The 14,737-nt window shown below is 41.3% G+C and overlaps 1 protein-coding gene across 1 annotated transcript in view; it reads left to right on the top strand.

Annotated features, from left to right (window-relative positions):
* LOC116732465 (mitogen-activated protein kinase kinase kinase 11) overlaps positions 1–8,389 on the top strand; it is a 48,410-nt gene extending 40,021 nt beyond the window's left edge. Inside the window, exon 10 of the mRNA XM_032582628.1 lies at positions 3,320–8,389. Within this exon, the coding sequence (XP_032438519.1) occupies positions 3,320–3,921 (602 nt within the window). The 3' untranslated portion in view covers positions 3,922–8,389. The remainder of the gene's footprint in view (positions 1–3,319) is intronic.
* The last annotated feature ends 6,348 nt before the right edge of the window (positions 8,390–14,737 follow it).

Below are 14,737 nucleotides of genomic sequence, written 5' to 3'. Positions count from 1 at the left end.
TTATTACATAAAAAACGGTTTAAAGCAGCATTTGTTATTAATTTTACATTTGAAACATTAGTTGATTCTTTATCATTTTAAGGCGGAGTTATGAAGAGCCATTGCTGAAGATCCAGAAGCCTGATCTAAAATTAATTAGAGTCTACCTCTGCTGTTTTAATTCTCACTAGTGTTTTCTTGTTTCTTTTTTTTTTTTTTTTGTCTTCTCCAGCTCTCTTCTTATTGGAAGTGCCATTTTAAATCAGCCGAGTACTTCCTTTAAGTACCTGCTCTTCGCCCAGATTGGGTTTCGGATTCGGGTTTTTAATTTAGCTCAGTGATTCACCTGCAGCCCCTAACCGAGCTCGTTCCACCCGGCCGCGCACGCAAATCCCATTCCGGCTTTAACCTTGAGTCCCGTACCACCGTGGCATAACAATGTTTCCCCCCCAACCCTACACACACACACACACACGCGCACACACCCACACACACACACACGCACACGCACACACGTGGTTCTCCCGGAATTATCATTCTTTGTTTTTAGTGAGAATTTTTGTTTCCATTTAGCAGCACAGGGGATACTTCGTTGCTGCAGGAGCTTTTTCATTAGCATCAAAGCTTCTCTGCAGCCATTTGCATATCTCAGGTAACAGCTGGCCCTCGCTGTACTTTACTGCTAATACTGGCAAAGCAGAGCTATCAACCAGGGTTTTTTTTTTCTTCACTCTTCTGAGATTGGAGTTTTCTTTCATTGAATAGCGCAGGATGAGTGCAGCACATTGGATGGAAGGGTAGCAGATTCCAGACTGCTAATCTGCAGTCTGTCTGCTGGAAACCGCCGCGAATTTCAGAAACTGTGTTCACATTACGCATTTGATAGCGTCGCTGCGTACGTTTGGTGCCACATTCTTCGCCGTTTTCTCTCCGAGTTTTAGACCGACTCAAAGTAGTTCATGACTGTGGAGTAGGAGGAACATAATGCATCGTCAAAATGTTTTTTTTACAGTTAAAAATATGAAAAGTGGAGCATGCATTTGTATTCAGATTCTCTGACTAGAAGTATTGTGAAGTTCGTTCCTTTTTTTGACAAAAAAAAAAAAAAAAAAAATTGGTATCGGCCAAAATTGGAATCAGGCAAATCCATGAGGCCTTCTGAGAACATCTGGATTTATACTGGCATTTTAGCAGATTTCAGTTGACCGGATTTTATTTTGTAAAGGGAGATAAATGCAAATTCATGCAGATTTGCGGGGTTATTTTTTGTGATGAAAACACATGAAATACATTATGAAAACTCCAAGGAAATGTGCGTGGCGTAGTATTTCAGACAGCTGCATCGACTTTCTTTACACCCGTTTTCAATGGAAGCGACCCAATTTTGGCGCCCCCCTTTGGTAACACCCTGGTGTTGAAAACGGGTCCGAATGTTCTCCAAACTTTTTGGTCGCTTGAACTACATATCACAAAAACATATACAAACCTTACACGGTGCCCTCGCATCCGCAAAAAGTCTTCAATTAATGTATCTAAATGTTTGGCCTTAAAATGTCTTAAATTTAATGTGAAAAGTGAGTTTGCCTTTAATATATGATGACAGATTTTAAATTTTGTTTTGACAGGAAGAACTATTTAATCTCGTATACTCTATGTAATTTTTTCGTGTGGGACTTTTCTGTTTAGCCGCACCCAGACTTCTTCCTTGTGTGTGTCTGGAGACGGCTGAGGCTAGCATGCCACTGCTGTGGTAGCTCATGATTGTGGAGTACAAGTTTATCGCCAGTTGGCTGGACAAAGTTTGTTGGGCTTAAATTCCCTTCATAGTGGCCTTTAAAAGTCTTAAATTTGAATTGGGGGGAAAACCCTGAATTTCAAGACAAGAAAAAAAAACGACATCACACATCATTAACCAAGTGTGTTTTAGCTAAACAACCCTGATATGCTTGTTGACTGGAATGACGCAGGCGACAGACTGCCACATGGTTTGCCTGGCAGCGTGCGCTTGAAAGAGAGATGTTTATTCAGAGGACTTTTCTCACTTTCTTCTTTCTTTTCTTAAAATACGCTGCTGCTCTTGTGTGGCTCCTGATTGCTCGCTCTTGTCAGCTGAAAAGCTCGGCAGCCTTTGAGGGTAACTGTTGATGTAAATAATGCCATTTGGCAGACGCGTCACATTTGGAAACAGCAAATGTTCACTCAGGGTGATTTATTCTGAGTTTAATGTTCTTGTCAGCGCCAATTTACACTTTGTCTGCTGCTCTTGCAGCTCTGTCAACTAGTTAAACAGCACTATGTTACACTTAATTGAGACTAATTACATCAACATTCCTCACTTGTAATTGCTCCATTTCTGTTTTACTTTTTTCGTGTGCTTTCATCTTCTTGTTTTTGATCAATTTCACTGCACAGGTTTGTTTTCTGAAGGGTTTTTGAACAGACTAGATCAGATGAGAGAGGCTTGAGTAGAGCACTTCAACCATTAGATCCGGTCAAAGAGACATTTTTGCTATCCTCCTTGGTCTTGAGGATATTTGTTCACTGACAAACCTGAGGAATTGACCGAACAGGACTAGGAACTGAATTCACTTGCTTACAGCAATATGACATCATTCTATTACAGATTTAATTTAAGGCTATCAGAGTATAAACCTCCACTAATGTGCTAATTGCATACAGCTATATATATATATATATTTTTTTTTTAGCATTTAACGCACGTAGGTTCTCCAAAATTACAATTTTCAGATAAATTCTGTAGCACTAATGCGTAAACTTTCAGATGAATAAAGTTTAACATCTGTTTTCAAGTTTTGGTTATTGACTGTTAAGAATTCTTCCAAGTAGTTAGCTGTTTATGTCGCCTCTCTTCTTTTTGTGTTTTCTCGCTAATAACTATTTCAAACAATAAAAAATCCGGGATCAAAATAATACACAGACAATAAAGAACAAGATCTAAGCATAAATACAATGTCTGAGACCATTATAGAACATAGATTATGTCATCATTAGATTGTTGTTGAAGGTTGTATCATTAATTTGAACTGTAGTTAGCATGAATTTGCTTCAGCTAAATGCCATGTTTGCATAATTCTTTTGTGCTAGCAGAGCTAATGTTTATGATTAGTGCTTTAGGGTTAGCACAACTAACTTTTTAGCTTGTATTGCCCACCAGTGCTGAATACAAATGCAAATCACATTTTTCAGATTTTTGCTAGCAAAGCATTTTTGATGTCATGTATAATTTTCATGTTGATGTTCCACACTTAACACAAGTGGAAAGTTTCTTTTTATTTAGGAATCTATTGAAGCGTAACACTGGTTTGTTGTTTTGTTCCAGTTTTAGATCTCCCCCTATGCCAAGACACACTGGACTTTGAGGACAAGACCTCCGTACCCTACGCTCTCCACCCCAACCCAGCGCTATGGAGCCCCAAAACCCGCCGTCTAGAGGTCAGCGTCATCCCCCGGCCACGCCCGTCTCCCATCCGGCCCCGCATCGACCCTTGGAGCTTCATCTCGGCGGGTGGCGCCATCTCAGCAGGCGGCCGCAGCCCCATCCGCTCAGACAGCCACGCCCTGGGCTACCAGCCCTCGCCCACCAACCCCTTCACCAGCTGCGACCCTTTCCCCTCTCCAGACTGCGACCCCTTCGCCCTCAAGGCGGACCCTTCCAGCAGCTCCGACGGTGCGCCACCCTTCGACCCGTTCTCCACTCCGTTCCCGACCTCCCGATCCGCCCCGTGCTCCACCAACGGCTCGCCCACTCTGCCCTCGTTCCGCATCGCACCCATCAACCCGGCGGACCCGGCCTTCATGGACCTGGGCTGGGCGGCCTGCGGCAAGCCTCTGGACGTGACCAAAGAGAGAGCCCACCCCCGCAGGACGCTGGGGCTCAAGCCCTTCAAGTCGCCAACGCAACTCAGAGACGATCGCTTCTGAATCCAAATCTCTTTCCCAGTCGTGGATTATATGGAATGCATCCCAGCAATACCTGAGCGAGGTTGACCCCGCCCCCAACTCCTTCAAATTGATTGCAATTGGTGTCAAACATTTGTGCTACGTTTGTGCAGCTCAAATTTGAATTGATGTTAATAAATGTTTCTGGAGGTCATCAAAGGTCAATCAGCCATTCCAGATTTACAAAATCAAACCAAATGCGGTGTCTCAAACCATTTGTGCTCGCTTTTGCAGCACAAATTTTTGTTAGTGCCGCTATAATTTTTAAGATTTAAAAAAAAAAAAGTTTCCGAAGATCGACCTGCCCCTACCACCTCCGCACTAACAAAATCTAACTGTACTGACATAAATGAATTGTGCTATGTGTTTGTGCAGCTAAAATTTTAGTAGCACCAAATTTGACAGAATCTTTTTGATATTAAAAGTGTGAGGGCAGGGGCCGGGGGAACCTTTTGATGACCTCAGAATGTATCTGGGAACATTTGCTGTTAATTCGGTGGGAGACGTCTGGTGACCTAGAAATCTTAAAAATCATAGCGGCACAAACAGAAATTAATGCCGCACAAATGGAACCCAGTCGACTGAAACCATTATGTTGTTTGATTTTGTAAATGTGGAGTAGCTGGTCGACTTTGTTGGCCTCTGGAAACATTTAGTAATATCTTTAAAATGATGCCGGCACAAATGAAGATTTTTGCAGCACAAACGTTTGACACCAATTTTGTTTAATTTGAAGAAGGTGGTGGTTGCTGGGCAACTTCAATCAGGTGCCAGTGCAATTCAGTCCAGGACCATTTTCACTACTGTTTTTTTTTTTTTTTTTGTTTAGGTTTTTTTTTGTTTTTTTTGTTGGGACGAAAACTTGGAACCTTTCAAATTAAAATCCCACTGAGGGTAGCAGTTCTTCTGAGGGAAGTAGTTCTTCTTTCTACCCCAGCCTGGTGCTTTGGAAAGCAGAAAGCCAGGGGAAAAGGTGATACAATGGATTGTGGGATATCTTCCTGTGAACCAACGGCTGGTGCCAATTTCATTTTCCTTTGTTATTTTTCTTCCCCGGGTCTCGTCTGTGTTACTGCTGTCCCTTTGAAGGAGCAGAATCCAGATCGGCAGCCTCATCTTGATATTCTGTCATCCTGCTCCTATCAGCTGCTTTCATCTCCCCCCTCTGCTTTGAAGCCTTGTGACAATGCAGAGGTGGATCAGGCCATTTTTTTTTTTTCTTTTACAGCTTCATCCTACAGACTGAAAGCAGTCAGGACAATGAAAGAAAATTGGAGTGCCTTATTTTGTGAAGTGTTTTTAATATATATATATCTATCTATATCTCTTAAAGGTTCCCCTGAACCGTTTAGCCGGTGCCTTAGACAAGATTTGACCTAAATTTTCAGATTGTGTAAGAAAAGATGAAATAAGAAGAGAAAATCAAATGCTTGTGAGTGTGCATCTGTGTCTCATTGTTAGAAGAAAGCTTTTTAAAAAATTTTTTTTATAGTTTTGTTACTTTATGGGAGAATCCACTCGGTAGATATTCTAGGCCGCTCGTGAAATCCAAGACGAAAACCGCGACCTGGGCGTAGCTCCCCCCTTCCTCCCCTCCAGAAGTAGAAAGCATTCCAGTCACATTCCTCGGGAAATGCCAGGGATTGGACGGATCCACTGGGCTGGCAGGCGACGCGGCGGCACAGGAAGCGGGACGGGGAGCCCTCCGTCCCCCCCCCCAACCCCTCCTTTCTCCTGCCAAAGAATGCCGCCCAGCGCTCGGACAAAAGGTGCTTACAAATAAGCGGTTTTGGGCTCAGCGCTGCGCCGGGCGGAGGCAGCAGGGATTCACATGCAGAGCGGCGCGCAGAGGCGTTGGTGGGAACACAAATACATTTTATTATTATGGGAGTTAAATGATATTCTCCATAGAACTTGCTAAATGCTCGAAGGCTTCATTTGAAGAACGTCTGCAGTTTTCCCAGAATCTGAATCCGGTTCAGAGAACGTCATGCTGGTGCAGTTCTCAGTTTAAAGACGTTCTGGGTGCAGCTCTTAGGAAGATTTTCCAAGTAAGACAGCTCAGCTCCTGCCGAGGGTTTTACATTTTAATTCACTTTTCACGTTTTTTCACTGGAAAGCAGCTACATGACTTATTCTGGCATTCTGTAGAGAAAAAAAACAAAACATATTTGATTTTGACACATTGCGAAATTCTCTCCGCTGCTGCTTCTGTAAGGGAAAAGAACAGATCTGAGTGAAGGTTTTGTGATTAGAGTCAAAATTCTGAATTCTAAGAAAAAAGTCAGAATTCTGAGATTTGAGTGAAAATCCTGATTTAAAGTGGACATTTTGAGTTCAACGTCCGAATTTTGAGATTAATGTCTGAATTCTTCCTTTTTCCAATTTTTGATTTGAAAAAATGTCGTGTTTTAAGAAAAAAAATAATAAATCAAAGTTCTGAGATTTGAGTCAGTTCTGCAAAAGTCAGAGTTGTGAGATTAATCTGATACAGACCTTTTTTCTTAATTCAGATAAAAAAAAAAACAACCTCAATTCTGGTATTGGTTAGAATTCTCTGAAATTCTGAAATGACTTTTTTTTCAGTATTCTGATTTTGGGAGTCTGTTTTGTGGCCTTATCCTGTTGCTGCTTACCGAAGGCTAACATTTCTCCATAAGCTAAAATAACTTAATGATTTTTTTTTTTTCTTTAACTTTCCTACAAAGTTGCAAAATGGCATCTTTAAGCTTTAAATAATAACTTCATAGAGCCTCCATTCAAGAAATGTAAGCTTTAGGAAGATTCTTGCTTAATCTGAACTGATATTTACCTCACAAACATTTCAGATTCATTTCCATTTTTTCATACAGTCCTAAATGTAAATCACCCTAATGTGTTTCCTAGCTTGGCCTTCTCAGACATTTCAACATCCTGCTGTCTGCAACTCGCTCCTCTACATGTGCCACCATGGAGTTGCCAGGCAACTAGCTGAGACGTTTAGGCCAAGTTACACAGTCAGATTGGTTGATTTTTGCTACATTTGATCCGAGCCCGTCTGGCTGTTTTTGGTTGGCTTCTTGCTTTAGGTCCGTTTTTTGTTGCTGTTTCCAATCGTTCTCATCAAAGTCTTACATCCCATTTGCATTCCACATGAATGTTTTGTAGGCTTTGCACCTATTCCGAATCATTCCCACAAAACGTAGCTTCCTGTTGACACCTGGATCATCTTATTGTGCGTCACACGTGCTCAGACACTTTTCATAGGATTTCTGTGAAAGCGCTGTGGGAAATGTTAATTTGCACCTGGAGCTGAACTTCCCGCTGCAGCGAAGACGTCTTATCGTCAGGAGTGTGTTGAATATCAGAGTGACGATCCACACCAGCCTCTATGATTTGCTTATTTCAAGATGGCCCCTTTATTACACGATTGTTTTGCAAGTGAGCGCCTGAAAGAGACCCACTGGTTTATAGCCGACAGTCTTCCTATTAGCTAAAAATAATTTGAAGTATGAGAAAGATTCTGACCGGCCGCGTCACCGGAATACATTCATGGAAAAGCTCAAATAAAATCACCGGTTTTATTGGAAGTGTTTTCCTTTATATAAAATAGTATAAATAATAATAATATATTTATTTTTTAAATTCATAATACACAACTGATGTTCGTTGCCATTAATATCCAGTACTAGTCACTTTTTTTTTTTTTTTTTTTTTTGCTGTACTAGCTCATTTAGATGGGATTTGAACACAAATAAGAAACATGGGGGAAAAAAAGAACCAGGCTGAAATAGTAAAAGTAAGTTGTAAATTAAAGCTTTTTTTTTAAGACAAATAAGTAACTTAACTGGACTTAAATAGCTAACTAAAGAATTATTTTGTTAGCTAGCATGAGAGACTTAGTAACAGCAATTTCAGCTAACTGCCGGAGTGAATTCTTGCTTTAAAACTGTTTATTTTGTTTAAATAATGTAAAGTCATTACCAAAGCGAGTTAGATTTATGCATAACTTTCTCCTGTGTACCCCTGAGATACCTCGGAGCCTCCTGATGAGGGCGGGGGTAGCACAGCGTTAACAAAGTGATCAGATATTTGGGTAATTAATTAGCCCTGGCGATGCCGTGCTCTGGGCCAGAAGTGGGTCTGCTTCCTGCGTCGTCTCCCATCCAGATGCATGTTGTGTCCTGTTTTCTCTTTTTGAACGTGTGAAGTTTCAGAGCCCGTGTGAGCTGGGGTCTCCTCCCTTTCCGTTCCTTTTTGTTGTTCCGTGCCAGCGGCTACAGCTGCTGACTGCACCGTTTCTGCTTCTGCAGCCTTCCCTCCTCACATCTTGTTTACCTGGCCGTTCTTCACTCTCCCTTGACTTCTCCTTACCGTCTTCGTTTTTGGGGCATTTTCTCATGAATAGTCCTGGCATCGGGGGAGCATTCAGGTCTGTAACACCCATGAAGGGCCGGAGGGCGGGAGAGGGGAAAAAATACAGTGACATTTGTTCTAGGGCAGAGTCTATTAACCGTGGAGCAATTGTTTTCTTTTTGACACATTCTGTTCTGGTCCAAATCATTTACTGGGATTTCAAGTTATGTACCGTCCCACTGCTTCCTAGCTCTAAAAGTTTTAAAGCCATCTTAAATGGCCACAAGATTTGCTAAATGGCTGCCAGTTAGGAAAAGACAATTATCCCTAGAATGAAAAGTCTGTAGCCACAAAACGGTACGCCATAATGGCTGCTGAAAGAAACGATCATCATGACAAATGGTTCCTAGTTATTTTGTACCCACAATTTCCTATTTCATCTAGAGCTGCAAAACATAGCTTTTTTTTAAAAACTTATTTCATTTCACAGAGACGATGTAGAACATTTCATTAACCTTTTAAACAGAGAGATGCATGGTACCAAGTTGTAGCAACTGCACCCCACTTGCCAATAATGTGTTCCTCTTGGATGTTCTCTCGTTGTCCTTCACTAACTAGATCACACCTGATCTATATCTACTGACCCTTTTCCACTAGTGCCAGCTCGGCAAGACTCGACACAGTTCCAAGTGTTTTCCACCGTTAGCAGCTATGTGGCCTACTTTGCAATCAAGCAAAGTAGGCTGAAAACACAGCGTCAAACTGGTATTGGTCACTAGTTGCGTCATGAGAGCAACGCCCTTAGGAGAATCAGACCTACGATTCATAAAAACCCAGTGAACGTATTTGGAGCGTTAAGGACAATGGCAACTCTGAAATCAACAATGTGGTCCAAGGACGAGGTGCAGACATTTTGCGCTTGCGTCACATACAGATCAGGTTGGGGTGTTTTTCAGACTCTGATTGCCTTTTACTCCACCCACACAAAGCTGGTCCCCGATTCTAGTGGAGAATGACTCAAACTGAGAGGAGCCAAGTCGAGCCATAATGAGTAGGTAGTAGTGGAAGAGGGCCAATAATGAACAAGTGTCTAAAGGAAGTTGGTAGATACAACAACTAGACGAGTCTCCGAATTTCCTTGCATTAGACTATGAGCAGATACGGTTGGACAATAAATCAATAATGATATCAAAGTAGACACGTGTACAATATCAATCAAAAAAAACGTCTAATAGCATTTTAATAATTTCCCATCCTGAAACGGCATTCAGGGGGATGTAGGCAGAGGTTGTAGGTCAGCTAAGAAAGTTGGGCGCCATCGATTCACTCACTCTTTAGCCAGAAAGTGAGTGAGTTATTCAACCGGTTATACAACCCGCTGAATAAGTTGTGCAGCAGCAGTTTCAGATTTAAGTTTGAAGGGTATGAATTGAGATCCCAGAAAAGTCGGTCATGAACTGACCAAAACAAAGATCTAAAACAGCAACAGAAAGAACCAACCAACTCCCAAAGCAAACATGTTTTGTTTTACTAACTAGTTAAAAATGAATAGCTAAAATGAACCAAGCAAACAAAATATAAAGAGTTGGAACTTTGATTGCAAGTGAATACTTAATGCCTCGCCTCAGTATGTCAACACGCTAAAGCAAGTGCTATCTTATGATAGTCGCTACCTTTGGGCTGCTGCTGTTTTCGTTGATCAAAAACGTGTGTCGAGGAATCTGAGATGATTGAAATGTTTGGGGAAATTGCTTCAGTCGCAAGTTTTCCTGTGTGAAGTATCCTCTTTCAGCTGTCATTCAGCAACCCGCCTAGGCTAGATTTGAATTTTTCCTCCAGAGATTTGGTTTTGGAAAACATTTCTCGTCGTTTCCTATTTAATAATTGAGGACCCTAAAATATGACTCGAAATAAAAGGAGTCTCTTGTGCTTCTCACAGATGATTACTTTCCTACCTGCAGTCAGAGGGGGGAATGTTTTTCCTCCTGGTAATCACTTCTGTTGCGGATTGACCCAGAATGAATAAGCGCTTGCTTTTGCACACACACACACACACACACACACACATTAAAAAAAAAAACTCCCCGCACTCGCTTTCCCTGAACTTGGTTTTCTAATTTGCTAGCTGTGAGGAAAAGGCTTGACACATTTTATTCAGGATGTCTTTGACAGGGATGTCTGATTCTTGGTTTTGGCTGTCAGATTTAAGAAGCGTAGCTGCCATTCGTCGCCCCTGAGCTGACAACCTGCGCTTCCACAAGAAAGTCCTGATGAGTCTCTGCGCGTATAGGCAGCAGGCAGTCCGTCACCACAAGTCACTGTCCTGAGTGCAGCTGACAGGTAGTCAAGTCCCTCGGGCCCCATTTGACAAACTTCATTTAAAGACATGCCCGGACCATTTACAGTAATAACTAAATGCAAAGATGGCCAGTGTGTCACCTGACGAAAATCAGTAGAGAAAGCACCGACCCCTTACTCGCAGTAATGTTACAAATTGACTGTTACAAAATGAAAGCTTGGTTAATTTTATCCAAAGTTAGTTTAGTGGATCGGCTAAAAGTCATGTTTACATTCCTGCTTATTTTTCCCTGTTTACTTTGATTGAGACGTTGAGTTATCTTATATTATATTGGAATTTCCATTTGGAAACGCCGGATTGCATTTCAGGAACCTGTTTGGGTGCTGAAGCTGAAGCCAACATACAATCTATTGATTTTGGTCCATAGCTGTTAATGGGAGAGTGTAGCATCAGTTGGCTAGCTTTTCTCCCAGCATTAACACTAATTGGACACTCTTTGTTGAAGTGCGTCAAGACTGAGCAGATCAGTGGATTTCAGCTGAAGGCTTTTGCTTTATACTGAGACTGAAAGCTTCGGTGGTTTTTGCCCTAAATAGAAAATCACATTTGTGTTTTGACACCCTTGAGAGAAAATTAGGTTTAGTTTGTTTTTTCACATGCTGTGGAAGTATTTCCCTTAATATAACATAACAAGTCTTATAGTTAGTTTTTTGGTACAATGATACCAATGTGTATTATGCACATATCCAATACTGGCAAATATGTTCTGTTTTAGATTTGAACAGAAGAACTGGAAAAAAAATGAAAGCAGCCTGAACTTACAACAGTTAAATCCTAAAGTAAAGCTTTAGTAAAAACATAAGCAACTGAACTAGATCAATAGAAGAAACTTTAAAAGTTAGCTGAACTTTTTTTTGTTAGCTAGCTTGATTGACTTAGCAGTAGCAATTTGCTCTTTATTATTAATATAATATCACCAAATTTAGTTTGATTTATGCATAACGTCCCACTGTGTATTTTTTGATGGCCGCTATACGTCACAATTTAAATTGAGGTTTGTGCTCATTTCTAGATTTGCATACATGAGAAAAACTAAAAATAATAAACTAGGCTTAATTATTTTTGATAAAGCCAATAAAGTTAAGCTTTATTGAAAACATATGAACACATCTACTTAAATTTATTTTTCCGTTCCCACTGTGTAATTCTTCCCTTTCTTGTTTTGGTTTTTCCTGGCTGAATCTGAATGATAAATCCGTCTGTGTTGGCAGCTAGTTTGTGTTGTTCCCATCTTCTAGTTTCTGAGAACCATGCAGACACAATCCAGTTCACTTCTTTGTCAAAAAAAAAAAAAAAATAGACATAAATCAATGTGCTATATGGAACTGCAACAGCATGGTGGGAAGGTGATGCAGGTAGGAAATATATTAATTTAAAGCCTTTGAGGTAAACTAACCAAGCTGTGGAACAACAACAACAACAACAACAAAAAAAACCACACAAACTTTTGTCAGTGAGGTAGGGAAAATAAAATAGATCATTTGAATTTCTAAAGAGCTGAGGAAGAACAGTGTGCTCTTAAACATGGCAGGTTTCTGCAGCTTGGCTTAAAATGTTCTTGTTTTTTCCCCAACAGTTGCATTTCTCCAGGGAAAATTAGAAGCAGTTCAGTAAGATTATTTTCAAACTGCTTCAATTCAGTTGTTACTTTGGCAAGCTAGTTATTATTTAGCTCCTACAGTGGCTCTCCATTCATCACTGGCAGTTTGTTTTGTTTGCTTGCGGTCAATCGGGTGGATGTTCCAAGCGTGTGGTTTTCTGGTTTGCTCCAATTGCTTCTCAGCTTCCTGTCTGAGCCAGAAACATTATTTAGCGTTTCTGAAAGTGAAACACCTGGCCGGAACCTTTGTTTGGCCCCATTAGACCGGCAGCGAATGATTAAATCTGACCTCTCGCTGACCGTTCGGCGACGGCGGAACCCCGGTGGGGGTGGGGGGTGGGGGGGATGCGGACAAAAAGCCCACGTCCGCGAGAGATCGCCAGCAGGTGCAGAAGCTTTAATGCTCGCCCTCCGAAAAAAAACGGTGAATATTATTTCTAATTCTGTCGGCGCGGGCACCCAAGGTCACAATCTGCTGTCCCCCCTTCTCTTCCAATAACAATGAAGACAAAATGAATAGGAGCCGCGAAAGGAAGGCCGATTGGTTTCCAAGAGCACAGCGGCGGCGGACGACTGGCAGCGCGTCTGGAAAATAAACACAGATTTCGGCGAGGTTATCAAGTCCAAGGCTCAAACACGCTTCCCTCATTGAACTCAACAGCATGTGGCCGCTTGCTCGTGATTATTGCTCCGTCTAGTTACTGACACTCAATTACCTTTGTCATCTTCCTCTCTAGCAGAAGCTATTCAGTTTGTAAATTTCTGGGGGGGGGTTAGAGTACGGTACAGCCCTGCTGCAAATCAATTTGGCTGAATGAACTCTGATCGGCCCTTAGATATGGAGGCGCTAAATGATTTATTACCGTTTGCTCCTACAGATAGATGATCTTTTCGCCGTTTATCTTGTCCATTTGATAAACCGATACAGATCACAGTTCATAAGCAAATCTCTTTCGATCTTTAAAAGGACTGTAAAGAAGTATTCCCCCCTGCCCCCCCTTTTCGGTTGGTTTGGTTTGAAATGCTAATGGAAAACCTCTGCTCACTCAGCTGCAAAGACTGTATGAAATAATTATCGTCTCCTGTAAATCCTGCAAGCATTCAGCAAAGAGAATTTCTCTACAAAAAAAACTGACGGTTATTCCAGAAAGCTTGATTATGGTCTTAAGACTTTTTAAGACCATTATGAATGAAATTTAAGGCCTAGAAAAGATGACAAATTGCCAGTAAATTTGCACTTTACCCATGATGGCTGGCTAGCTGGCTATCAGCTAGTTAGCGGTAGCCTCAACTGCCTCAATGAAGATGTCTAATCTTTAGCCTGACAGAAAAGTCCCACAAGTAAAAAAAAAAATATATATATATATATATATATATATATGTGTACACACCCACACGAGTTTACATTTGCCACAACAAGATTTAAGACCTTTATTTTAAAAAAAAGTATATTTAGGACTTCTTAATAGTGCACTTGACATCCTGTTGATGGTAGTTGCTGCCAAAGACGGAACAACTACTTTCCCGATTTAAGAAAGATTTAATTTTTCCCAAATGTTGGACTTGATGGCTTCTCTTTTTTTTCCCCCTTCTTATCCTCCCTTCACAAAGCATTTTTTGCTTGCACTCAGGTTATCTTCGGTGTTCAAATCACTTTGACGCTTTCGATAATTACGTTTCGAGCGTGACCAGCAAACAGCGGAAATCTCTCATTCGGACGAAAGCTCCATCACATTCCTGCGAGAGGAAGCCAGGAAGTTTGGAACCGCTTTTCCTCTGAGCGCTAGCTCCTTTTATCTACTGGCTAATCATCCCAATTATTATCATGCAAGGCATTTTAAAAGCAATTAACAGAAGCGTGAGAGCATTTAGCAGTGGGTGATCTCTTTTCAGGTGTTCATTAGAGCCGAACTCCCAATGATCCACTGGTGCAATTTGCAAGGTTCTGGTTGGAACAAATCCCCGTGACTCACTAGTCAAATGTTTCACACTCGACCTCTAAAGGTTTTTGTTTTTTTTTTAACTTCCCTGCTCACGGTTTTCCCATACGGCGGTCAAAAAGGACATTTATGACTGGCCACCTTCTTAAACACTGGATAGAGACTCTCTCGAGGTGGCCGCTGACGCAGTCTACTTTAAGATGCCAGATGCTTGTTTTAGGTTTTCACTGGACTCTTGACGAGGCACGCTGTTTGGCTGCTTCTGTTCCTTCATTTTTAATGTCAGATATTTTCTCTGCAGGGTGCAGTCAAAGAGCTTCTTTGCCTTTTGAGGATTCAAAGTTGAGCTATTTCGGTAAAGTCACGCCTAAAATCGAACATTTCAGCCTAATGTTTCTTTGGGGCACCCAAACGTCCAATTTTATGTTCAACTGCTTTTGTTTCCCCCCCTACTCCATTTTCCTTTTTTTTTTTTTTTTTTGGACCACAAACATGCTTCATCTCTCCTACTGCCTGTACATCATGCCTACTGTTGTAACTGTTTGACCATCTCTGCTCCAACGA

The sequence above is a fragment of the Xiphophorus hellerii genome, chromosome 14 (assembly GCF_003331165.1).
Source record: "Xiphophorus hellerii strain 12219 chromosome 14, Xiphophorus_hellerii-4.1, whole genome shotgun sequence".
NCBI classification, from domain to species: Eukaryota; Metazoa; Chordata; class Actinopteri; order Cyprinodontiformes; family Poeciliidae; genus Xiphophorus; species Xiphophorus hellerii.
The sequence above is the reverse complement of the archived record's forward strand: the minus strand, read 5'-3'. Positions and strand labels throughout refer to the sequence as shown.